This window comes from Schistocerca gregaria, chromosome 9 (assembly GCF_023897955.1).
Source record: "Schistocerca gregaria isolate iqSchGreg1 chromosome 9, iqSchGreg1.2, whole genome shotgun sequence".
In the NCBI taxonomy this organism is placed as follows: domain Eukaryota; kingdom Metazoa; phylum Arthropoda; class Insecta; order Orthoptera; family Acrididae; genus Schistocerca; species Schistocerca gregaria.
In genome coordinates this window covers 25,870,502-25,897,953 of record NC_064928.1, presented here as the reverse complement: position 1 = coordinate 25,897,953, position 27,452 = coordinate 25,870,502, and the positions used below count along the sequence as shown (strand labels likewise).

The 27,452-nt window shown below is 43.0% G+C and overlaps 1 protein-coding gene across 1 annotated transcript in view; it reads right to left on the bottom strand.

The window, feature by feature from the left end:
• LOC126292032 (nascent polypeptide-associated complex subunit alpha, muscle-specific form-like) overlaps positions 1–27,452 on the bottom strand; it is a 397,943-nt gene that overhangs the window by 158,653 nt on the left and 211,838 nt on the right. Inside the window, exon 8 of the mRNA XM_049985825.1 lies at positions 18,765–18,940. Within this exon, the coding sequence (XP_049841782.1) occupies positions 18,765–18,940 (176 nt within the window). The remainder of the gene's footprint in view (positions 1–18,764; positions 18,941–27,452) is intronic.

Sequence of the window (27,452 nt, the reverse complement as noted above, 5' to 3'; positions counted from 1 at the left end):
TGGCCGGTCAATATAGGGGTGGTTATGCTGGTCTGCGTTGTTGTGGTGTCACGCCACGGTTCGCGCGCCTACCGCCGTAGGAGGTTCGAGTCCTCCCTGGGCCATGGGTGCTGCCCTCCAGTATTAAATTGGTGATCCCTTGATGCCCCATTCTTCTAGTCAAGTTGTGCCAAAAAACTTCTCTTCTCCCCAATCCTATTCAATACTTCCTCATTAGTTATGTGATCTACCCACCTAATCTTCAGCATTCTTCTGCAGCACCACATTTCGAAAGCTTCTATTCTCTTCTTGTCCAAACTATTTATCGTTCATGTTTCACTTCCATACATGACCACACTCCATACAAATAATTTCAGAAACGACTTCCTGACACTTAAATCTATATTCGATGTTAACAAATTTCTCTTCTTCAGAAACGCTTTGCTTGCCATAGGCAGTCTACATTTTATATCCTCTTTACTTCGACCATCATCTTGCTGCCCAAATAGTAAAACTCATCTACTACTTTAGGTGTCTCATTTCCTAATGTAACTCCTTCAGCTTCACCTGATTTAATTCGACTGCATACCATTATCCTTGTTTTAATTCTCTTGATCTTCATCTTATATCCTCCTTTCAAGACACTGTCCATTCCGCTGAATTGCTCTTCCAAATCATTTGCCGTCTCTGGCAGAATTACAATCTATGAGCAACCTCAAAGTTTTTATTTCTTCTGCATGGATTTTAATTCCTACTCCGAATTTTTCTTTTGTTTCCTTTACTGTCTGCTCAGTATACAGATTGAATAACACTGGGGGTAGGCTACAACACTGACTCACTTCCTTCCCAACCACTGCTTGCTTCCCTTTCATGTACCTCGACTCTTACAACTGCCGTCTGGTTTCTGTAGAAGTTGTAAAATGCCTCTCGCTCCTTATTTGAGTCAACATTTTCAAAAGCTTTCTCTAAGTCTACAAATGCTAGAAAAGTAGGTTTGTCTTTCCTTAATCTATCTTCTAAGATAAGTCGCAGGGTAAGTCTTGCCTCGGAATCCAAAGTGGTCTTCTCCAGGGCCGGCTTCTACCAGTTTTTCCATTCGTCTCTAAAGAATTCGTGTCAGTATTTTCAAGCCGTGACTTATTAAACTGATAGTTCGATCATTTTCACATCTGTCAACACCTGCGTTCTCTGGGTTTGCAATTATTATATTTTTCTTGAACTCTGAGGGTATTTCACCTGTGTCAAACATTTTGCTCACCAGATGGTGGAGTTTTGTCATGGCTGGCTCTCCCAAGGCTATTAGTAGTTCTAATGGAATTTTGTCCACTCTCGAGGCCTTGTTTCGACGCAGGTCTTTCGGTGCTCAACTTCTGTAGCTTTAAATATATTAAAATATTGTTACGTCATTGGATGCACCTAATTTTTCTGAGATTGCTGATGTATTCTGATTTGCATTAATACTGGACTGTAAATTACTATAGACGCTCAAAGAGCTGTAACTTAGCCGCCTTTCAGCTTGTCTCACGTTCCGCCATGTCTTGGAGCACTCGTGTCCAGACGCCGTGCGACTAACATCCGCCCAAACACCCAGCTTTGGGATTTTCCTCACTTCCGGCACTGTGGGCTCCTTGACTCTACCTGCGCCCGTGTGACGCCTCCGTCCCGCCGACTCACACGCACCCCATCAGGCAGCCTCAGCTGCCCTCAGCGCCAGCCCCACGTGGACGAAGAGCTCATCTGCGTGCTCGTAACGTTACACGCCGAAACGCAAGGTGAAGCCTGATGCCGTACGAGCTCTCTATGTCACATCCTGCAGAGTTGATTTCTAGGGGAGTAATGAGCCTAACAATGACATAAAAATTCGGGCAACAAAACAGGGTTACCGTAAAGAAGTAGATGACATTTTTCAAGTAAAGGTACTAGCACCTAATGACGAAACTACTAGCAGAGAAACATTAACTATGAAAACACAATGCTATAAATGTGACATTCGTGTTTCTGTCAACAATTTGAAACTATGGAAAAAGAACTTATGCAAAATAATGAACATTAAGGGGATCGTATCTCTCGGGTTTAATGTTGAGTTCCTTAAAAAATATTTCAATTAAGCGCTTTTTCACTGTCAACAACAGATGTTATGGACGAGTCATGTACCAATAGACCATTTGCAGTTATTGCAAGGACCGCATCTTTACACTGTATATCTTATACAGCGTTATGTTTTTAAAACAAGCTTATTTTGTTTCCTTTTTAACTAATAAGAAACTTAATAATGCTACAGTATAACGCGAAAAACCTGAACTGCATTCGCAATTCTTTTAACCAAAAAATAAACCTCGGGGAAGATCGGTTTGGATTCCGTAGAAACGTAGCAACACGGGAGACAATACTGACCCTACCACTTCCCTTACAAGATAGGTCAAGGAAAGGCAAACCTAAATTTATAGCGTTTGTGGACTTAGAGAAAGCTTTTGACAATGTTGACTGGAATACTCTCCTGCAAACTGTACAGGTGGCAGGCGTAAAATACAGGGAGCGACAGGTCATTTACAATTTGTTCAGAAACCAGATGGCAGTTATAAGAGTCGAGGGACATGAAAGGGAAGCAGTGGTTGGGAAGGGAGTGAGACAGGGTTATAGCCTATAACCGATGTTATTCAGTCTGTATACTGAACGAGTACTAAATGAAACAAAACAAAAAAATTGGAGTAGGAATAGAAGCCCAGGAAGAAGAAATAAAAACTTAGAGGTTTGCCAGTTACATCGTAAATCTGTCAGAGACAGCAGAGGACTTGGGAGAGTAGTTGAACGGAATGGACAGTACCTTGAAAAGAGGATATAAGATGAAAATCAGCAAAGGCAAAATAAGGATAATGGAATGTAGTCGAATTAAATAGGGTCATGCTGAGGGAGTTAGATTAGGAAATTAAACACTTAAAGTAGTAGATGAGCTTTGCTATTTGGGGAGCAAAATAACTGACGATGGTCGAAGTAAAGAGGATACAAAATGCAGGCTGGCAATGGCAAGAAAAGAAGATAAATTTGGTGTGGTTTGGAAGCTTTAGAAATGTGGTGCTACAGAAGAATGCTGATGATTACGTGGGTAGATCACGTAACTAATGAGGAGGTACTGAACAGAACTGGAGAGAAGAGGAATTTGTCGCACAACTTGACTAAAAAAAGGGATCCCTTGATAGGACAAGTTGTGAGGCACCAAGGGATCACCAGTTTAGAACTGGAGGGCAGCGGGAAGGATAAAAATTATAGACTGAGACCAAGAGGTGAATGCACTAACCAGATTTAGTAAGATGTAGATAGCAGTAGTTATTCGGAGATGAAGAGGCTTACACAGGATAGAGTAACATGGAGAGCTGCATCAAACCAGTCTCAGGACTGAAGACCACAACGACAACAAACGCTTCATGCGATTTCAACATGCGATATCTCATATGGCAACACTACACAACAGCTACCGCCCTGAAAGCCAATTATGGCTTTTTTAAACATTTTCGTTACGCAAGTGTTTGTCAGAACATTGTTTTCTCCACACTTACGTAGCTAATGAACATGGCATGAATACCTCGCATATTGTCATACTTGTGTACTTATGTAACGAACAGTTTACTATTTTCCAGTAACATTATTTAAATGTTCATTGCAAGTGCTCTTAAAAACTGTGATAACATAAAACTGATCAATCATATGTGTTGGCGGAAGCCACAAGTGAAGAAAGAACCAAAAGACGCTTCTGTCAAGAAGGAATACGTAACTGTAAACAATATTTTACTACATTTCGTCGTCGTTTACGAGTAACGTGAGCGCACTTCTGCAAGGATACTTGCTTATTTCTTTGTGAACAAATTATTGTGAATGATGTGAGTGTGACAAAAGATTTGTAACATTTGTTTATTAAATACTATTGCAACATATTGGTTTAGTCCCGGAAATGGTTATGATGAGTAAAATCATGTTTGTAGAACGTAAGGACGATGTATTTTTAGTGGGAAAGGCCTTCAGCCAACGGGAAAACAGACAGTATCGGAACACTACGGGAGTCAAGAAGCGCCGCTGTGGCCGAGGAGTTGTAGGCGCTTCAGTGGGAACCGTGCGACTGCTATGGTCGCAGGTTCGAATCCTGCCTCGGGGATGGATGTGTATGTTGTCCTTAGGTTAGTTAGGTTTAAGTAGTTCTAAGTTCTAGGGGACTGATGACCTCAGATGTAGAGTCTCAGAGTCATTTGCACCATTTGAACTACGGGAGTCAAGCGGAGACGGACTTTTCGGCTGAAGAACTCAATGGAACGATGCTGGGCGCTTTCAAACGGGTTTCGGAAGGTGGCACACCTGTCTACGGTGACGAGACGTATTCACTTGGGAAGGTGGTTGATTCTGGGCAGTAGCTGGTCGCTGTCATAGTTCAACTTCTGAGGAGACCTATATTTCGAGAGAACTGAATGTGCTGCATAGCAGGACTCTAACTTCTTCCTCTTGTAATACAGAGCTATGCATACAGACAGTATGTGTTATTATTCTTTGTATTATGTCTGTTAATTTGCATATCATCATGTGGAATTTTGAAGTGTTATGAGCTAGTGAATCATTAGTGATTCTAATCACGAAATGTAATTAGTTTTCGCGTATTTTTTATGGCTATTTAGGCTGGGGATTTTGGTACCAGTCTCATAACGCTTTCAATGTAACTTTATTGCATTTGCTGATGGTGTTTTCTGTCTGTAATTTAACTGAATGTGGAGGACCACTTCCCATTCACTTGAGATGTCATCTCTTGAATAAACATAATTCTCTGTCGGGTACATCAATTACAGACATTAGAAAAGAACCCCTATAAAATTATTTATTTATCTTCAATTTTACATGTCTGTGTATTTTATTAACTCGCAATCCTTGCCAATGGCAAGACTACTTGACTGCAACGTCACAGCTACAGGTTATTATTTGCAGCGAATCAGCTGCGGGGCACGACATCGAGCTATTGTTCTCAAACAGACCCTTGCATAGCCCAAGTACGTGAAGTAGGAGTAACTGCAGGCGAAGGCGCGACTGGTTCGCTCATACCGGTCGCTGTTTGGAAGAGCAGCTGCTCAGCAGTCACCGTTAGGTGGGAGGTTTAACAGTTCACTTTCCACGTCCCTTTCATAATAGCAATCAGCAAAGTGTATTGAGTGCGCAGAATTATTAGTAACTGAAAACGAATCGCACTTTTACAAGCATTTAGTCAATTTTTGTTTAACCTTATTGTTCTTAGGAAATGTATGAAACTTAATTCGTAATGTTTTCCCTTGTCTGCAGTGGTTAGCCCATTTCGCATCGCACAACAAATCAGTGTTTTTCACTGAGAAACATTGAAAAAATATTCTCGGGGCTCCTCAGTACTGATAACTATGGTGTAGCTGCGCACTTCATCGCCGATCACAGATGATTTTATTATACGGTCGACGAAAAGCCAAAAAACTGCACGAGGACGTTTAAATATCCCGCAACGAACATGTGACGCCACACTAGTCCTCTTGCCGATATAAACGGCGAACACACGGCTTCCTCTGATGCCAAGCGGAAAGTGAGTATCTCAATGAATAGGCCTCCAATAAAGCCCTTAACTCTATCATATGTTACCGAGAGGGTGAACCTGTTTGAACACGCTGCTACTAAATATTAAAGTGGTCTCAAACACACACATGAAAAAAGCTTTGCATCACCTCGGTTATGAGAGTTCCGGAAACTGTACAGAAAATTGGAATAGAGATCGACATAGACATCATTTCCCCCTTTTTGTTGCTCATGAAAACCACACATTGCATGTTGTACCACCATACAGCAAGACCTTCAGAGGTGGTGGTCCAGATTGCTGTACGCACCGGTACCTCTAATACCCAGCAGAGCGTCTTCTAGCGTTGATGAATGCCTATATTGGTCGTGGCACACTGTCCACAAGTTCAGCAAGCCACTGTTGATCCAGACTGTCTCGCTTCTCAACGGCGATTACGCGCAGATCCCTCAAAGTGGTTGGTGTGCCACGTCCTTCTTTTCAATCTATCTCAGGCATGTTCGATAGGGATCATGTCTGGAGAACATGCTGGCCAGTCTGTTCGAGCAATGTCCTTATCCTGAAGGAAGCCGTTCACAAGATGTGCGCGATGGGGCGCGAATTGTCGTCCACGAAGACGAATGCCTCGCCAGTATGCTGCCCCCGTTATGGCTGCACTACCGGTCAGAGAATGGCATCCACGTATCGCACAGCCGTTACGGCGCCTTCCATGACCACCAGCGGCATACGTCGGCCCCACAAGATGCCACCCCAAAACAGCGAGGAACCTCCACCTTGCTGCACTCGCTGGACAGTGTGTCAAAGGCGTTCAGCCTCACTGGGTTGCCTCCAAACACGTCTCCGACGATTCTTTGGTTGAAGGCATATCCGCCACTGATCGGTAAAGAGAACGCGATGCCAATCCTGAGGGGTCCTTTCAGCATCCTGTTGATCCCATCTGTACCGCACTGCATGGTGTCGTGGTTGCAAAGATGGACCTCGCCATGTACGTCAGGAGTGAAGTTGGGCATCGTGCAGCCTACTGCGCACACACTGAGTCGTAACAAGACGTCCTGTGGCTGCGCAAAAAGCATTATTCAACATGGTGGCGTCGCTGTCAGGGTTCCTCCCAGCCATAATCCGTAGGTAGCGATCATCCACTGCTGTAGTAGCCCTTGGGCAACCTGAGCGAGGCATGTCATCGACAGTTCCTGTCTCTCTGTATCTCCTCCATTTCCAAACAACATCGCTTTGGTTCACTCCGAGACGCCTGGACACTTCCATTGTTGAGAGCCCTTCCTGGAACAAAGTAACATTGCAGACGCGATCGAATCTCGGTGTTGACCGTCTAGGCAGACAACACGAGCCGTGTACCTCCTTCCTGGTGGAAAGACTGGAACTGATCGGCTGTCTGACCCCCTCCGTCTAATAGACGTTGCTCATGCATGGTTGTATACATTTCTGGCGGGTTTAATGACATTTCTGAACAGTCAAATGGACTGTGTCTGTGATACAGTATCCACAGTCAACGTATGTCTTCAGGGGTTCTGGTAACCGGGGCGATGCAAAACTTTTTTTGATGTGTCTAGTAAACCGCTTCCTTTTGGAGACGGTCGCTGCAGCTCATAAGACCAGCAGTGTTGCTCCATGTGAGTTGGCGCCGCGGTCTGTCTTTCAGTGAGCCTCGCTTGAAGCGCACGTCCGCCATATTAACAGCCCCCAACATTAGTCTCTGCTGGAAGTGTTTTGCTAAAAAAGTGTCAGCTTGCATTATTTACAGGTGTACTACTTGTTCTGATCTCAGCCAAAAGTGTACAGGAATCACATTTCGTTTGTAAGCGGATTAGTCCAGGGGCTATTCTCTTTTATATACATGAATTTGAATTGCGCTGATTACTCTTTTCTGTAGTGGATTCATTTTTGTAATTTCTCTTTTGATTCCTGTCAGTACAACTCGAAGAACGCACTGATTGAACACTGTGAGAAGGGAATTTGTAAACCGTTCAGATGTAGCAAAATATGTTGTCAGCTTTTTCGTCAAGAGGGCGTAGACGGTAAATTAGTATCGTCAGTCCTATTAAGGGAGACGCTGGGTTACGAAAGCAGCCTTTTCACATCATGTACTTCTCCTCTTGGTCATTCGAACACGTAACAAAAGGAAAGTTACATTTACGAGACCAAATGCGTCGTATTACTTCATCAGATATGCCTATCAAGACCAGAAAAATATCCGATATTGCCTTCCTGACGGTGTCATATTCTCGAAACAACTGTAACAGTTACTATTTAAATAAAACAACTGTTGCGTCGACACGAAACAAATTACGAACAAGAAGCAATTACAGACGCCCCACATTTCATTAGTCGAGCTGGCGCACGGATTATTTTATACTCCAGAATATAATTTACGCAATGCCATTTTAAACTTTGGAAAAGTGGTATTTATTTTGTAAATACTATCAACGATCATTTAATTCCTTATTTTTCGTGAATCTGATCTATTATTTGCATTTTTAGGGTAAAATTTAAATACCGGTATGTGATGAAAAGTTAATAAAAGCCTTTTACTTAAAGTTTACTTACTTTATTTTCCAGTTTAGTACACGCTCCCTACACCTTAGACGTCATGAGCGTGAACAGAGGTTGAATAAAGGACTTAGCCGTTAGAGTTGTTGCTCAGAGCTGTTGCAAATGTATGCCATTGTCACATGTTTCTTACAAGCAGACTATCTGCATATTTCATTGATTGACTGTTCCATCGGTTCTTGGAAGAATATTTTGAATATTTTGAATGAAACACACACAACACTGGTGTAGTATAAATAATAAATATTGTAGAATATTACAGAAGTAATGTGTGTGTTTCATTCATAATGTATTAGCATATATTACATATAACGGCAATTGATACCTCTTTTGCTCGGCCATAAGTTACACACCTCCAACTTCTCCTTGACAAGTAAGATTAATTACGTCTTTCTTTTTCAAGGGTTCTCGATAGTGCATGACGAATACCGAAATGTCGCCAAATAGACACACTATTTTGGATATTTCGGTTAGATGCAACTTCGTCAGTGCCATTGCCAAATCTTTCAAACAAATTCTTCTCGCAGAGTGTGGATTTTTTGGATCTGTGAAATACAAAATCTGTGCGTTGATTCCTGCTGCACTCATGAAAGAGTAAAAGAACCACACTGGTCGTCAGCTTGTCATTAGCGAGAAACTGTACTCTTTACGTAATTCATCCGCATTCGCATTGCCCCTTTTGTCACGGTGTGCTCCATTACTATTTCAGGCTTGTTTCACAGTTCATGCGTTGTGAATAATAACATTCCACATTTGTTTATTTCTTTTTTTACCACGCCTTTTTTAAATATAAAATTTGAAGACCTAACTTTTCGATTTTTGCTTGCCTGAAATTCAGCACGTACTTATCTTTTGTCCTTCTTCAGTGTACCTATACAAGTGAGGTGCTTCTTTAGCAGAACTGTCGACAGAGGGCAACTGGCGTATCAATTGCCAAGTGTGATGTTCCGTCTGTGTCAGGAATTAGGCATATCACTATGTCGCTTGCCTTGTTTGAAGTCTGATATGCGCCAAGCTCTTGTTTTCTACAGTACGTTCCCACGTTGCTTATAGGAAGTGTTCTCGTCTCCACATACCAAAGATCTTGATTCCATATTTTTCCAGCTGATGGGAATGTATTGTATGAAAACTCAGTGCCCTTAGAAATCCTCTAATTTCTCATCGACAGTCACTTAAGTCCCCATGTTGCATCAGTTTGTCCAACTGACAATAAACATCTGCAAAAAAGGACGAATAGCAACTAGTTTGTCTAATTTTCTTCTTTCAGCTCGTGTGTCCTTGTCATCAAATTGCATACATCGGAGTACAAACAAAAGTTGGAAGGTAGGAGACGAGGTACTGGCATAAGTAAAGCTGTGAGGACCGGGCGTGAGCCGTGCTTCGGTAGCTCAGATGGTAGAGCAGCTGCCCGCGAAAGGCAAAGGTCCCGAATTCGAGTCTCGATCGGGCACACAGTTTTAATCTGCCAGGAAGTTTCATACCAGCGCACACTCCGCTGCAGAGTGAAAATCTCACTCTGAACAGTTGCTTCTGACCTATACATGCTCTCAGAACTTGCGTTCCTGTTCCATAGCTCGAGTGCGTTAGTGGGATGTCCTTTCTTTATTCCAGCCAGATATAAACATCCCAGTAAAGCAAGTACTTCAGTTCATGACGTCTCCTTTGCATCTCTGTCGAGAGAGTACTGCGATGATGCACTTTCCTTCTACATATTCGAACTGTATGAGTGACAATATTATTTATCAAACTGTTATCTACTGTTTTACGAAAAGCAGAAAGTTCGTTACTGAGGTCATCTGCAGTGCTTCCAGCACCAGGAAACATTGTCGGTGTATTCTGATTTGTAGCTTTACCCTGGTTGAACTTTTCAGTTTTTCTCTATTTTGTAACGCTATCTTGGCCAATTCAAAACTCCACTTTTCCATTTTCACTCGGATCACTGTTGTCACCTTGAGGACATTTTGCCCAGAATCACTGCCATGCTGACTTCCTTGGGCTACTGCACCTCTTCGTCTGATTCACCACCGCCAATGCTGCACAGTTCATCATATCATACAATGAAGGCTTTCACGACCGGATGGCACTGTTGTTTATTGGACAGGGCAAAACGGATTTGTACGCCGGAACATCTGGATACGGAACTGAATCGTCTGAAACAGGCCTTCGAAAAGAATGGGTACTCAAACAAAGAAATTAATAGAGTTTTAAGACCTAATTACAGCCGGCCAAAGGACAAGGATGGTACACAGCAATGGAAGAACACGGTGTCTTCACCTTTCATTAGTAAGGTTAGAGATCGAATCGGCAAAATCTTGCTGAAACATAAAGTGAAACCGGTATTCAAACCTACCAGAAAAATAGGACAAATACTTCGTTCTGTTAAAGATAGAACGCCACCATCATCATCTAGCGGTGTGTATAAAATTCCGTGTACTTGTGGCAAGGTCTACATTGGTACTACGAAAAGAAGTGTAAATAAGAGGGTAAAGGAGCATAAAAGTCTGTGCCGCCTGGGGAAAATAGATAAATCGGCCGTTGAGGAACATGCACTTCAGTCAGGTGACCATGTAGTTAAGTTTTCTGAAACTACTGTTTTAAGTGCTACCTCGAACTATTTTCCACGACTGTATAGGGAGGCTATTGAAATTTATAAACATGAAGATAATTTTAATAGAAAAGAAGAGGCCTTGAAATTAAGCGAGATTTGGACAGTGGCGTTACAGAATTGATAAGTGATTTTTATCTATGACGGACTACCATCGATAGTTACATTTTATCCTTGACTAGTTTTCTCTCTGCTACTATGTGCAAGCTAGACCACGCCCACTTTCCTCGGTATTTAGGCCACTCTCCGACGCCCGACTCGTCAGTCGGGAGGACTCAGCAGGACCAGCCATACCTCTGAACATGTCCAACGTAGTAATGGACGAAACGTTAGGAATAGAAGAAATCCATGGACCACGGCCATATAACCCGGAAGAATTATCAACAACAGTTCATGATATGCCCACCCTACACATCCAACAAGCCCTGGAGAATTTTGCCTATTTCTTCAGGTGTCATTTCCCTGAATAAGTAACAATTAAATAACCTTTTCCAAACTACTGATCTGGTACAAATAAATACGTGTTCTCTTGTATATATCTAAAACGTATTTACCTACAGGACCAGGCGCGTGAGGTACTTCATACACCAGTAGCGTTCTGCCAAAAGATTCTCGAAAACACGGATACCAGCACAGTAAAACTAAAGACAGCAATCGGAAGCCCACACAATAATAGAGGAATAGCTAGAGCACCAGTAGTTTCGGACAAACAGCAGGGTTGCCACTACCATAAAAGTGAACGTGGGGTTATTTACACACAAGCGCGCGTGCTCGAGAATTATGTCTGTAGTGCCACTTCCCCTCATAATACCTCCATGACAAAAACAAATGATTGTACACTGGTGCCCAACATTAAAACAACAAATTGAAATTTTGCAAGGTTGCGTTTATTTTGCCAAAACAACTATATGAACAAGTGATAGAGAAGTACACTACGGGCCATTAAAATTGCTACACCAAGTAGAAATGCAGATGATAAACGGGTATTCATTGGAGAAATATATTATACTAGAACTGACATGTGACTACATTTTCACGCAATTTGGGTGCATAGATCCTGAGAAATCAGTACGCAGAACAACCACCTCTGGCCGTAATAACGACCTTGATACGTCTGGGCATGGGGTGTACAGGTACAGCTGCCCATGCAGCTTCAACACGATACCACAGTTCATCAAGAGTAGTGACGACCCAGTTGCTCGGCCACCATTGACCAGATGGTCTCAATTGCTGAGATATCTGGAGAATGTGCTGGCCAGGGCAGCAGTCGAACATTTTCTGTATCCAGAAAGGTCCGTACAGGACCTGCAATCATGCGGTCGTGCATTATCCTGCTGAAATGCAGGGTTTCACAGGAATCGTATGAAGGGTAGAACCACGGGTTATAACACATCTGAAATGTAACGTCCACTGTTCAAAATGTCGTCAATGCGAACAAGAGGTGATCGAGACGTGTAACCAATGGCACCTCATACCATCACGCCGGGTGATAGGCCAGTATGCCGATGACGAATACACGCTTCCAATGTGCGTTCACCGGGATGTCGCCGAACACGGATGCGACCATCATGATGCTGTAAATAGAACCTGGATTCATCCGAAAAAATGTCGTTTTGCCATTCGTGCACCCAGGTTCGTCGTAGAGTACACCATCGCAGGCGCTCCCGTCTGTAATGCAGCGTCAGGGGTAACCGCAGCCATGGTGTCCGAGCTGATAGTCCATGCTGCTGCAAACGTCGTGGAACTGTTCGTGCAGATTGTTGTTGTCTTGGAAACGTCCCCATCTGTTGACTCAGGGATCGAGACTTGGCTGCACGATCCGTTATAGCCATGCGGTTGAGATGCATGTCATCTCGACTGCTAGTGTTACGAGGCCGTTGGGATCCAGCACGGCGTTCCGTATTACCCTCCTGAACCCACCGATTCCATATTCTGCTAACAGTCATTGGGTCTCGACCAACGCGAGCAGCAATGTCGCGATACGATAAACCGCAATCGTGATAGGCTACAATCCGACCTTTATCAAAGTCGAAAACGTGATGGTACGCATTTCTCCTTCTTACACGAGGCATCACAACAACGTTTCACCAAGCAACGCCGGTCAACTGCTGTTTGTGTATGAGAAATCGGTTGGAAACTTTCCTCATGTCAGCACGTTGTAGGTGTCGCCACCGGCGCCCACCTTGTGTGAATGGTCTGAAAAGCTAATCATTTGCATATCACAGCATGTCCTTCCAGTCGGTTACATTTCGTGTCTGTAGTACGTCATCTTCGTGGTGTAGCAATTTCAATGGCCAGTAGTGTAGAAAGAATGCAAAGAATGCAGGATGTAAAAAACTGCACTATGCATGACGGTAGACAAAAACGTTGTTCGTTTTTTCCAACTTAACGGACTTGCACACACATTTCGAGAACTGGTTAATGTGCTCAGTACTGGGTGTGACCAGCTCTGGCAGCAAAACAGGCGTGACAACGAGGGCGTGCTGTGAGTGATGTCAGCAGTCTCCTATTCAGACAGTAACGCCCATTCCTCGTGCAGAGCTGCTCGCAGTCTTTGAGAGTGTTTGGTGGACGATGACGTGATGCAAGCCGTCTCCCTAGTGCATCCCAGACATGCGCTATGGGATTCCAATTACGAGAGCAAGCAGGCCACATCATAGGTGCAACATCCTCTGTTTGCAAGAAAACATCAACGGCCCGCGCTCTACGAGATCGAACATTATCGTCTATCAGTGCGAAGACTGTCCCCACAGCACCCCGCAACAACCGCAGATGAGGTCCCATCGCGACACCTGGCTGCAACTAAACACTGCCAATTCACCCACACAATTTCCTGAAGAGTGGTTCGAGTGCAAACACAATCCTTTACCACACCATTAGGGCCCTGTTCTTCAGGATAAAGTTTATCTCTCTATACACTCGCCACATCCGAGAAACAACAGATCGATTCACGCTAAGCCATCAGTCACATCAGTTTGCGACAGTCCTGCTTCCTTTCTTCCTCTGGTCTTCCACCGCAGAGTCTTGTAGGCATCTTCTCTATTTCTTACTGCACCGTTTGTGACTGCGTAAACAGCGATTGTGGATGTGGGCGTCATTTTTGGTATGGTTGTCCGCTGACTGGAATGCCATAGTCCACGCAGAAAGCACGATCGTACAGACGTCAGGTTGACAGTTTGTATGATTTTATCGTGAATTACACACAGGACAAGGAAATAGCGCTTTGTTGCTTTAATTTTGGACACAAATGTTGTGGTGTCACCGCCAGACACCACACTTGGTAGGTGGTAGCCTTTAAGTCGGCCGCGGTCCGGTAGTGTACGTCGGATGATTGCAGACCGAGCGCCGCCACACAGCAGGTCTAGAGAGACTTCCTAGCACTTGCCCCAGTTGTACAGCCGACTTTGGTAGCGATGGTTCACTGACTTCTACGCTCTCATTTGCCGAGACGATAGTTAGCATAGCCTTCAGCTACGTTATTTGCTACGACCTAGCAAGGCGCCAGTATCCGTACTATTGATATTGTGAATCATGTACCGTCAAGAGTGACATTCGTCATTAATGGATTAAAGTTAAGTATTCCACCAGCTACGTCCGTTTTTCTCAATTCTAATTCCCTTGTCATGTTCCAGACCTCAGGCCAACCTGCGTGAGCTAAAACGCGTGCATTTCGGCCTCCTTTAGTTATACAAGTTGGCTCTCCTGCCGACCACAACAAATGTATAATTAAGCAATTGACTGCAAACAATCAAATAAACACAGAGACTTACTTGAAGTATTCACTGTCACATAGCAGCAATTACACTTAAACACCCTGCCGTAACCAACATTTTCCGTTACATACTAACAGATCTGGCTCAAATCATTTGGATGAGATCTGAGCCTCCAAAAATTTTTGTAATGGAACTGATCTACAGTATATACCATTGCACAGCTTGTATTGCCTACAATATACAGGACGTTGCAAAAAGGTACGGCCAAACTTTCAGGAAACATTCCACACACACAAATAAAGAAAATATGTTATGTGGACATGTGTCCGGAAACGCTTAATTTCCATGTTAGAGCTCATTTTAGTTTCGTCCACCTACGCTCAATGGAGCACGTTATCATGATTTCATACGGGATACTCTACCTGTGCTCCTAGAACATGTGCCTTTACAAGTACGACACAGCATGCATAATGGAACTCCTGCACATTTCAGTCGAAGTGTTCGTACGCTTCTCAACAACAGATTCGGTGACCGATGGATTGGTAGAGGCGGACAAATTCCGTGGCCTCCACGCTCTCCTGACCTCAACCCTCTTGACTTTCATTTATGGAGGCATTTTAAAGCTCTTGTCTACGCAACCCCGGTACCAAATGTAGAGACTCTTCGTGCTCGTATTGTGGACGGATGTGATACAGTACGCCAGTCTCCAGTGCTGCATCAGCGCATCAGGGATTCCATGCAACGGAGGGTGGATGCATGTATCCTCGCTAACGGAGGACATTTTGAACATTTCCTGTAACAAAGTGTTTGAAGTCACGCTGGTACGTTCTGTTGCTGTGTGTTTCCATTCCATGATTAACGTTATTTGAAGAGAAGTAATAAAATGAGCTCTAACGTGGAAAGTAAGTGTTTCCGGACACATGTCCACATAACATATTTTCTTTCTTTGTGTGTGAGGAATGTTTCCTGAAAGTTTGGCCGTACCTTTTTGTAACACCCTGTATAGCAAAACTCCAGAAAAATATTCCTGAGTGTAGAACATACTGTCACATATATTTGGAAAACGCGTACGATCACAATAAATTCTCTTATCGAACTAAAAGTAAGTATTCAAAATATCTAAGGAGATGGCTGCTATTTCGAACATTTTCCGAGGTGTTAAAAAGTATTAAAAGTCAACCAATAGTCGCTTGTGCTGCTCCCACCGGCAAGCTACTCAACTATGCCCTTATTGCTTGTCGTCGCTTAGGGATGGCGGAATTAAAGCGAGGGATACTGCGTCTTACAATTCAAGAACTGTTGCTTAGCGTCGCAGGCAGATGGCAGTACATCTGACCTAACCTCGTGCGGTTCAATGTCATCTTGAAGTAAAGGATGACTTGTAAGAAACAATTAGTATCTACAAAGTCTCCGCCAGTAGTCGAACACAAATAACGTCAGTAACGTAGCACCAGATGTGCCCAGAATTGTCAAATACAGCCACACTATTCCGCTTACGAGATTTTTCTTTCCTTGTACGTTCCCTTTTTTTGATGGCGACTGAGACAAGCTATACAATGTGCTTTCTCTGAAAAATACCGACAGAAGACCAGTCGTGATGGATGGATAGACTAAATTCACAGAATTTAGGAAAACTTTAGCAAAATGTTGTTGAACATAAAACAGCCTTGTTACAAATACTTATTAAGTACATTTGCCTATCTTAACTTGACAAATAAAAACAGGTTTTTGAAGTGAGTGTGATGGCTTCTCTTTCAAATGTTTTTCCTCGAAACATTAAAATAGGATATAAAAGCGGCTAGAGGTTCCTTTCATTTTTTTACCGTAGTTTCGTATCTCTTCAAGTGATGCTCCAATTTTTAGCCATGGAAGTATACTTTAGTAAACACATTACGAATGTTACTGAAATGAAAAAAAAACGGATTGTTTGACAAAGGTGTAGCTCATGATGTGTGGTTCATTACTTAAATTTATATCACAACGATTTGATATTCTTGGGTGCAGATAACGAGATGAAATTCTGTGATACTCTGGAATTGATGACACTAAAGCGGCCGTCACGAAATTAGAAAGATCAAGATCATTTCTCTTTCTCAGTTACTGATAATTTCAAATCTTAAGAAAAATTCAGAAAAACAATTATACATCTCTATTTTTACTCTGGAGTATGAAGAAGTATTTTCCGAAAGACAATACATGCCGGTCGCTACGAAAAAAAAGCAAAGACTAGCGTTACACGAAATTTTGAAAAAAGTATTTCTTCTTTGCTTCGACCTGCGAAAAAATACATTTGGACTAAAACATATATGAACATCTTCACAGTTTATAGATGCATTTGATACTCGTTTTATGATGAAAACGTAAAACTATTCCGGGATAGAAAAATAAAGACCAAGAACGGTACACAAAAAAGTGCTCGTTCACCAGGATAATGCACCAGCCCATACACCAGTGATAACAATTGCGAAAGTGCATTAACTGGGCTTGGAGCTCATTCATCATCCACCCTACTCACCAGACTTATCCCCAAGTGATTTCTTTTCTGTGTTCTAACTTCAAACTTTGGCTTGCTGGGAAGTAATTTTGATCTATATTTTTAAACAATTAACCACCGTTTTACTGTATATATCTTCTGTCCTCTGTACTTCTGTACTTTGCTTTGGACTGACTTTCCCAGATACGAATTGTGAATGGTCTAAGAACTTCTAACATCGTACCTGATAGTAGCATAAAAGCCTACATCTAGACAGCACAGAAGATAAATACAGTAATATGTTACAGTCAAATGGCGGTTTATTCTTTCAAAAACTATTGCATGGCCGTGGCTCAACACCATCGAAAAAATTCTCTTTAAACATGAAAGTGAGAGCTGCAGTCAACAAGTGTTTCGCAGAGTTTGCGAGAACCTATGTTTCCGACATCACTTTGAGACATCTGAAACGTCCTTGCAATATCAATGGTATTTCACCAAGGTGATTGGTGAATGGTTTCAAGAATTGCATCATATACTAGGTGATTGGTGAATGGTTTCTAGAATTGCATCCTCTGTTTGTGGAGTGCGTCTAGTTCTTGGGCAACCTCCTTCCATTACTTATGGATGAAAATTACCAGTTTCCCGGAGGCATTGCTCCAGGTGACAAAAAAAATTCGTATTAGTATGGCACTGTTGAGGGTACAGTGCACCATACACATGAGCAGAACAGCAGCTTGGTTATCATATGCACAGAGCGCTAAAAGCTTATCAAGGTGAAGCCCATCAGGTAGCCTCCCTACATGATTTCGACAGCACCAGTTACAGTTGTGCACTGGATGGTTAGTAGACACATGCACGCAGCTTAATGGATACCATTCTCACTATTGTCATGTGACAAAATGATGTCCTGTTTACAAATGACGAGAACTATGGAATGGACGTCTATAAAGTGAAAAAGGAACCTGATGAGTATTTGAACCGTACTACAATGTGGACGTGAGTTTGATATCCCAGGAGTCTACTCAGTGGGCTACAACAGCTGTAATGGCAGTGTGAGTAGATAAATGTTCCTCTGTATATTCGACACACCGTGCAATGTGATGGTGTTGCGAGCTCCTCGTTTTCACGCGTGTTCCCAAACTGTAATCAGTCTGATTTTGCTACTCGAACATAAACGAATCGCATACCGACCTCCAAGAGCGGCAGTTTTCTTCACAACGCATTATATATGTGTGTCTCAGATCTCCTCCTAAACCCCCAAATCAGTTTCAGCCAAATCAGACACACAAATAGCACAGTTCAGGGGTGTCAGCACTGCGAGTTTATAATCTCGTAGTTCCAATAGGAGCAGAAACGTGTTTGCTTCAGCCTGTTCTGTATAGCCTGCTCTCACTGCGCTGCTGTGCACGCAAGCCAGTATCTCAGGACAACAAACCATTTCCCTGGCCCCAACATATTGGCTGCCCTATATGACAAGTGTGTTTTGTTGGTGCAGTATTGCCCTGCCTTATTGACCTGACATGAAGGACAGGCTAAAGTCAGAGCGAAAATATTATTTTCAAGCTCCTGATATGTAAGCTGCTCTTCACAACAGCTATGTTGTGGGAGCAGTATCGCCCTGATTTATCTATCTTTTTTGCGGGGCCTAAAAGTGTGAATTGGCATGTGTGAGCAGAGAGATGGTGGGGAGGAGGTGAATAAGTGTGAGGGTGGGGGGCATAAGGTGCACAGAGAGATGGAGAAGAGGAAAACGTGGAGGGAGAGAAGGGACAGAGGAGATGTGTATAATGTATGTGACAAACGTGCACTAGAGCAAAGCAGCGTGGAAAAGGCTGGATAACATTAAATTGTAAAGTGACTGACTTGCAGTGTGGCCGGTGCTGCGGCCTGGCCTGGTGCTGGTGGTGGCGGGGCATGAGCAGGGCCCTGAGGGTGCCCACACTGGCACGAGACGCGGACACCTGCTCGGCCGCCCTCAGCAGCGCCTCCTCGACGCGCAACCGCGGCGCCGGCTGTCCTCCACTGGTTCCGGGACGCGCCTGTGGGGACAAAACCGCAGTGTGCCGCCACGCTGTTCTGTCACACATTCAACATAGTGCTCCTCACATTTTAGTGCAAGTGGTCTACCAACTCACATTTTTCATTTCTGTCATTAACACCTCATATGTATTAAGACAACATGATGCTTTAAACACTTTGCTTGCAGTTACAGGTTACTTAGTCACGAATATTTGATTTTTTTATAAACTTACATTTTGGAAAATTCGCATTTGCAGATTTGATGCAGAAAAGACAAGTATTGGGTTCGGTTTTTTTTATAATTAACATCTTTTATAATAAAATGTTATCACATTGTTATATTTAGAAGTATTTCTTGTCATTTTTTATTTGTAATGTTTCCTCCTAAATTACGCTGGAGTACTTCGATATCGATATCACCTAATTCATAATCAAGACTTCCGTTACTTCATGCTCTCAGGTTACCTGTAGTAAGACTACATGACTATAGCTACTGCATGCTGTTACAACTTTGCTTGAATTTGTACAGGGTGTGGACAAAAATATGGAAACACAGGAGAAATGTATGCTGGAACAAAATTCACGTGCTAGCCAAGCCTGGAATTTGCACTGTTGTATTTGGCTACGGATGGAACCTGTGTAATGTCCTCAACCCATTACAAGTGTCAAGTCATGGGCAGAACGGTGTTCTGTGTAGTTGGAAGTGCATTACGTCAGAGATAAGTGAATTCGAGAGTGGGAAAATTGTTGTTGTTCGTATAGTTGGTGTTCATGTAACCAAGTTAGGCAAACTGTTTGTTCTGTGTTCCAAGAGTCGCCGTATTCAAGATTTTTACGGTCTATGCGGAAAGCTGAAACGCATCTGCTGAGACACAACACAGATAAAAGTATGTCTTGGGCAATCGTTATGGATGCTCACCCGAGAGGATTGTGACGAAAAATAAGAGGAAGACAGCTGCAAAACTCACTGCACGGCTGAGTGTCACTCGCAAACCCTGTCAGCAGCAAAAGAGACATGAACGGAGCTCCACAGCTCCAAACTGCGAGGCGAGGTGGAATTCTAATACCCACATAAGTGCTGCAATTGTGCTTAACAGGAAAACGTGTTGCTGCGGACATCTAACCTGGACTATGGAGCAACTGATGAAAGTAATTCGGTAGGATGAGTCTTTTTTCACACTGTTGCCAACTTCTGGCCCAGTTTACGTCCCAAGAGTGAAACATGGCGGGGGTTCGGTGAAGATTTGGGCAGCCATATCGTGTAATTCTATGGGCAATATGGACGCTCTGCTAGGCTGCATTAGTGTCAAGGATCATGTGCCAATTTTGAGTATCAGGTCCATCCTGTGGTACAATGTTTGTTCCCCAATGGTGATGCTGTGTTCGAAGAGTGCGAACTAACAACCCAAAGATGTTCGGGCTCACATTCAGTTCCTCTTCATCGAAATGTCTTGGCTCAAACTCGTTTAGCAGTTGAGCCACATGTGTCGCACTACACGCCCTAAATTAAACACTAGTGACCCTTTGGTTAAACTCTCTGGCTGATGGCAAGTTTCCAAAATTGTATGAAACATACAACGTTTATATAACATATACCAAAAGTAACTATAATATTGGGAGCTAAATTAAGACCCATAGGCCATACAGTTGCGGTTTGGTTAGACCAAGTGCGGCTTCTGGCCCTCCTTCTCAGCCCGACCACCAGCTCATCTCTCTCTCCACCTAAACTCCCGTCGCTCTGCTACCTTTGTTTCACTGAAATGAAATGAAATGATCGTATGGCATTGTTGGCCGGGAGGCTCCATGTGGGGAAGTTCGGCCGCCGTATTGCAAGTCCTTTTTAGTTGACGCCACTTCGGCGACTTGTGAGTCAATGATGATGAACACACAACACCCAGTCATCACGAGGTAGAGAAAATTCCTGACACTGCCGGGAATCGAACCCGGGACCCCGTGCGCAGGAAGCGAGAACGCTACCGCAAGACCACAGGCTGCGGACTTTGTTTCACTAGACCTCTGGAATGCCTAACAAACATGTCTAGCACCCTGGGCTCCTCTTCAAACACCAGACCTATGCTCTCCACATCAGTTTCATCTGTCACATTGCCTCCTTCGTCTCCCATCATCCCTCCTACATCATTTATCCACAATTGCAACTTCCATTCTTTCTATGCCACTGCCAGCTTGTCCCAAGGCTCTGTTCTTTCCCCACTCCTCTATCTCCTGTACACTGCCGATATGCCCAAACCTCCCCCGCCTGTTCACTTCCTCCAATTTGCTGATGATGCCGCCTTCCTGGCCCTTTATCCTACCCTTCAATAGTCCCATCGTACCCTTCAAACCCACCTCGACCAGTTGACCTCCTGGCACAACCAGTGGCTCTTTCATATCAACCCTTCCAAGAGCCAGGCAATCATCATAGGTCATACCACCCACTCCTTCTGGCTCTACGATTTTTACCTCACCATTTATGGTCATCCTATCCACCACACTCTTAGTCTGAAATACCTTGGCCTCACCCTCGACCATCACCTCATCGGACTTGGGGACTGCATCCTTTCATCATCCTTTCCACCTACAAATCCTTCATCCTCACCATCCTTTATTATGCCAGCGTCACTTGGATTTATGCTCCATCCCAGATTCTATAAAGCCCTCCAAACCCGCACTCCATCTCGCCTTCTGTATCCACCTTCTATCCCCTCTATCACCTCATCCCCTTCCCCATCTCTTTCATTTCCTCGAACACATCCGCATCCTGTACATCGTTCGCAGACTTGATCCCCTGCATCGCCTGGCGTCTTCCCTCCTCTCCACCCCCTGCTCGTTGCTGTGCCTTTACCATTGTGTCCTGCCCTCTCTCCATCTCCACACCTCCACTTTGTTTCCCAATGCAACTTCCTGCACGTAAGGCTAACATATGATGAGCATCACCCTCGTCTCTACCCCTCCTACCAACTCTAACCCCACCTTCCCCCACCTACTCCCCAGGGCTCCCTCTCTCCTTCCCTCCTACACACACCTCCCTTTCCCATGCCCCCATTCTGTGTCTCTGTGCTCCCCTCTGCCTTTCCTTCGCTCTTCATATCCCACCCAGCCCATCACCTGCACCTTGGTGCGCCCCCTGCCCCTTTTCCCTCTTCCTCCCACCCCCTTCAACCCCCCTGCACCTTCCTCCCCTCTTTTTCCCTCCTCTCAGGTGTCCCTTCCCTCAGCAGGTCCCTACCAGCGGTTTTTATTCTTCATGTGTGCTCCATTGTTTACAGTGGTTTTTTAAGTGCCTCTTGCTCTGTCCGTTTTTAAGCTGTGTCCGACTTTTAAGTTTTGTTTGACTCCAGCGTATATTAAGTGTTCCACAAATTGCCAGCTGTGTTCTCTTAACTTACAAGGGAGTAAGCTTACGAAAACACAAAACAGATCGAGATACTGAAACGAGACAGTCGATAAGTGATAACAGACTAAGGTGTTAAGTCTTGTGCCTTCGCTATTACATGTCACTTGTCCATATTACCAATCAGCTAAACCGATCATCCAATCCCTTTTGCAGGCTGCCCTTCTGACAGATGCCAGAGTCCACAAAATTTTTTTATCAATGTTTCATATTTGTATTATTGATCGGCTTCAAAATTTTAAAATGCTACCATAGTCTACTGATTAAGAGTTATAATCTTTCGTTGCAGGTTTAACACAATAGCCAAATATTTAAAGTTAGAAACTGTGTTTATGTCTTTAAGCAGCGCAACTCACCGTGTGAAAATTACAAAAATCCAGTGTCTGACAAAGAGAGAACTTTACATACAATTTGAAAACTTTTTTGTCTCACTACATTTTCGCTGCTGATTTAATAAAACTTCAACATAAGACATGACGTTTTAATTTATTACTTATTTACTATCAACTCTATTCGCAATAATTTTCGCAGGTAGTATTCACATACACCACTGAATTACATGCAAAATAATACCAGTGTACGACGCACAGTTCAGGAGATGCATCATAAACACTGTTATGTGTGAAAAACGGACCACAAATTACTTAGACCATACTCATCCAGGGGATGATTCGATACTAATAAAAAGAACACAAATAAGGTTTAGCACGTTCACTCATAAAGGTTCCTTATAGTAAAAAGGGGGGTAGGAAGACGAAATGTTTAAAAAAAATCTATTTTTCAAAAATATGCCTATTTTGTAGCGCACATCTACCTGAATAGCTCATTGTATAAAAAATATATATTTGAGAGAAAGGAACGTAATTTGGTCTTAAGTGTACCAAGACCCAGCGCCACACCCATTTGGACATCATCCTTCTGTCATACGTAAGTGAAGAATATCATGACAGGAATTTTCTACCAAGTGCTGTAATGGAAGCCATCATCCAGGGACCTTGCAAATGAAAAGTTCATCGCGGCGCCCAAAACCCAAATGAAAGTTTTAACTGATGTTTATGGGAAAGATTGCCAAAAACCATTTTTGTGGGAAGAAATGGACTTGCTATTGGTGTTCATGACGCAATTTCATGTTTTAATGATGGTGTGCAATGTAGGAAATATGTTTTAGAGAAAACGGGAATTAAGCCCAGAGTGAACTGCATCAAAGCTTTGTGCCGTGAAGTGAAAGCAGATAAATTACTTTTGGAGGTGATAAAATCAAGAAGAGTGCATCATAGGAATGTGAAAAGAAAGAAAACTGATTTAGAAAATGAAAAATAACCAGCTTATGGTGCTGGAAAGTTCTAAAAGAATGCCAAATACAAGCAGAAACTTAAACGGCCATTTTCCGCAAAATACAAATTTGTGTACTTAGGTATCCTAATACTTTCAAACCTGATATGCTTATTAAACACAAATTCCTTAATGCAAACCTCTCTAGAATTTTCCAGATCTATTAAAAATCGTGATAAAACTTGAGATAATAAACTATAAAATTTGAGTTTTTTTCTAAACATGAGGTTTAAAATGTAACTGCTCATTCATTTTTTTCATAAATCAAATAAATTCTAGAGTGTCATACAACTGTAAGTATGGTTTGCATGCTGTGCAAAATTCATCGAAAAACTTCTCTTGCTTATGAAGAAAAGTGTGTCTACAGCAAGAAGTGCAGCCAATAGAAAGTGAAAAAATGAGGGAACTTCACATGCAACAAAAAATATTTTTGTGTTTTTGAACTTCCACTGCTATGAGGGTGAATCCTTCCTGGTCATTCTGACAAAGTTTTATGAATTTATTTGTAAAAGTATGGACAGTAGAAGTTAAAATGTCCTGTGGTGCCTCTCCTGGTCCAGGTCGGCCCGTTTGACGCCCTAAAGAAATCATAGGTTTCACACTCTTTTCTACATGGGTGTCTGATGCTTTCAAATCGAGGATTCTCGTGTTATCTAACAGAATACTAAAGAAACAGTTGACATCAGATCGAAACTGAACATTTTGAATTACCGAGAAATGTGGGCTGACCCTACGATTTAGAAACTAAAGGGAGCATCTGTGGACTTAGAGTAAGCTTTTCAGGATGATGACTAAAACACTCCCTTTGAAATTCTGAAGGTAGCACGGGAGAAATACAGGGAGCGAAAGGCTATTTACAACTTGTACATAAAACATGTGGTTGTTATAAGAGTCGAGGGGCTTAAAATGCCAGAAATGATTGAGAAGAGAGTGAGACATGGTTGTAGCCTGTCCTCGATGTTATCCAATCCGTACACTGAACAAGCGGTAGAGGAAACCAAAGAAAAATTTGTAGTAGCAAGTTCAGAGAGAAAAAATAAAAACTTTGAGGTTTGCGGATGATACTGGAATTCTGTCAGCGACAGCAAAGGAGTCGAAAGAAGAGTTGAAGGACATGGGCAGCATCCTGAAAGGTGGGTATAAGATGAACATCAACTAAAGCTTAACGAGGATAACGGAATTCAATCGAATTAAATCAGATGATGCTGAGGGAATTAGATTAGGATTGCTATTTAGACGGAAAAACAACTAAAGATGGTCGAAGTGGAGAGAATACAGAATGTCCATTGTCAGTGACAAGAAAAGCGTTTCTGAAGAAAATAAACTTGTTAATATCGAGTATAGATTTAAGTTTCAAGAACTCTTCCCTCACTGTATTTGTATGGAGTGTAGCCATGTATGGAAGTGAAACCTGGGCGATAAACAGTTTAGACAAGAAGAGAATAGAAGCTTTCCAGATGAGGTGCTACAGAAGAATGCTAAAAATTACGTAGGTAGATCACGTAACCAATGCGAATGTACTGGATAGAATTGGGGAGAAGAGGAATTTTTGGCAGAACTTGACTAGAAAAAGGGATCGGAATAAGTGTCCAAGGAATAGAAAGCAACTGGAATCACTCAACAGAGGAAAGTCCAATGGACCTGACGGGATACCAATTCGATTCTACACAGATTACGCGAAAGAACTTGCCCCCCTTCTAACAACCGTGTACCGCAAGTCTCTAGAGGAACGGAAGGTTCCAAATGATTGGAAAAGAGCACAGGTAGTCCCAGTCTTCAAGAAGGGTCGTCGAGCAGATGCGCAAAACTATAGACCTATATCTCTGACGTCGATCTGTTGTAGAATTTTAGAACATGTTTTTTGCTCGAGTATCATGTCGTTTTTGGAAACCCATAATCTACTCTGTAGGAATCAACATGGATTCCGGAAACAGCGATCGTGTGAGACCCAACTAGCTTTATTTGTTCATGAGACGCAAGAATATATTAGATACAGGCTCCCAGGTAGATGCTATTTTCCTTGACTTCTGGAAGGCGTTCGATACAGTTCCGCACTGTCGCTTGATAAACAAAGTAAGAGGCTACGGAATATCAGACCAGCTGTGTGGCTGGATTGAAGAGTTTTTAGCAAACAGAACACAGCATGTTGTTATCAATGGAGAGACGTCTACAGACGTTAAGGTAACCTCTGGCGTGCCACAGGGGAGTATTATGGGACGATTGCTTTTCACAATATATATATAAATCACGTAGTGGATAGTGTCGGAAGTTCCATGCGGCTTTTCGCGGATGATGCTGTAGTATACAGAGAAGTTGCAGCATTAGAAAATTGTAGCGAAATGCAGGAAGATCTGCAGCGGATAGGCACTTGGTGCAGGGAGTGGCAACTGACCCTTAACATAGACAAATGTAATGTATTGCGAATACATAGAAAGAAGGATCCTTTATTGTATGATTATATGATAGCGGAACAAACACTGGTAGCAGTTACTTTTGTAAGATATCTGGGAGTATGCGTGCGGAACGATTTGAAGTGGAATGATCATATAAAATTAATTGTTGGTAAGGCGGGTACCAGGTTGAGATTCATTGAGAGAGTCCTTAGAAAATGTAGTCCATCAACAAAGGAGGTGGCTTACAAAACACTCGTTCGACCTATACTTGAGTATTGTTCATCAGTGTGGGATCCGTACCAGATCGGGTTGACGGAGGAGATAGAGAAGATCGAAAGAAGAGCGGCGCGTTTCGTCACAGAGTTATTTGGTAACCGTGTTAGCGTTACGGAGATGTTTAGCAAACTCAAGTGACCGACTCTGCAAGAGAGGCGCTCTGCATCGCGGTGTAGCTTGCTCGCCAGGTTTCGAGACGGTGCGTTTCTGGATGAGGTATCGAATATATTGCTTCTCCCTACTTATACCTCCCGAGGAGATCACGAATGTAAAATTAGAGAGATTCGAGTGCGAACGGAGGCTTTCAGACAATCGTTCTTCCCGCGAACCACACGCGACTGGAACAGAAAAGGGAGGTAATGACAGTGGCACGTAAAGTGCCCTCCGCCACACACCGTTGGGTGGCTTGCGGAGTATAAATGTAGATGTAGATCGTTTACTAGGACAAGTTCTGAGACATCAAGGTATCATCAATTTAGTACTGGAGGAAAGCGTTGCGGGGGGGGGGGGGGGGGTAATAAACGTAGAGCGAGACCAAGAAATGAACACAGTAAGTAGATTCAGAAGGACGTATGTCGCAGCAGAGTTACTCGGAGATAGAGTGGCATGAAGAGTTGCAATAATACAGTCTGTGGACTGAAGACCACCACGACAAAAACAACAACATCGTTCCAGCTGAAGATGAGAGTGTAAACCCTCGAAACGTGTCGTGGGATCAAATACAGAGTGACTGGAGCAGATAAATGTTTCATCTGAAATTTTAAATAAACCATTGTTTTAATGACAGTTGACCTAATCCGAGTCTCATGTACGTGACACTCTCTCCTCTATTTCGCGATAATACAAACCGAGCTGCAATTCTCTGAACTTTTTCGATGTCCTTAGTCAATGTCATCTGGCAAGGAACCCCCACCGCATAACAACACTCCAGCAGAGGGTGAACATGCGTTGTGTGGCGGTCTCTTTACTAGACCTGTTACCCCTTCCAAGCGTTATGCCAATAAAACGTAGTCTTAGGTTTGTCTTTTGCACAGAATTACCTATGTGATCGTTCAAATTTAACTTGTTCGTCATTGTAATTCCTAGATATTTAGTCGAATTTACTTCCTTTTAATTTGTGAGGTTTATCGTGTACCAGAA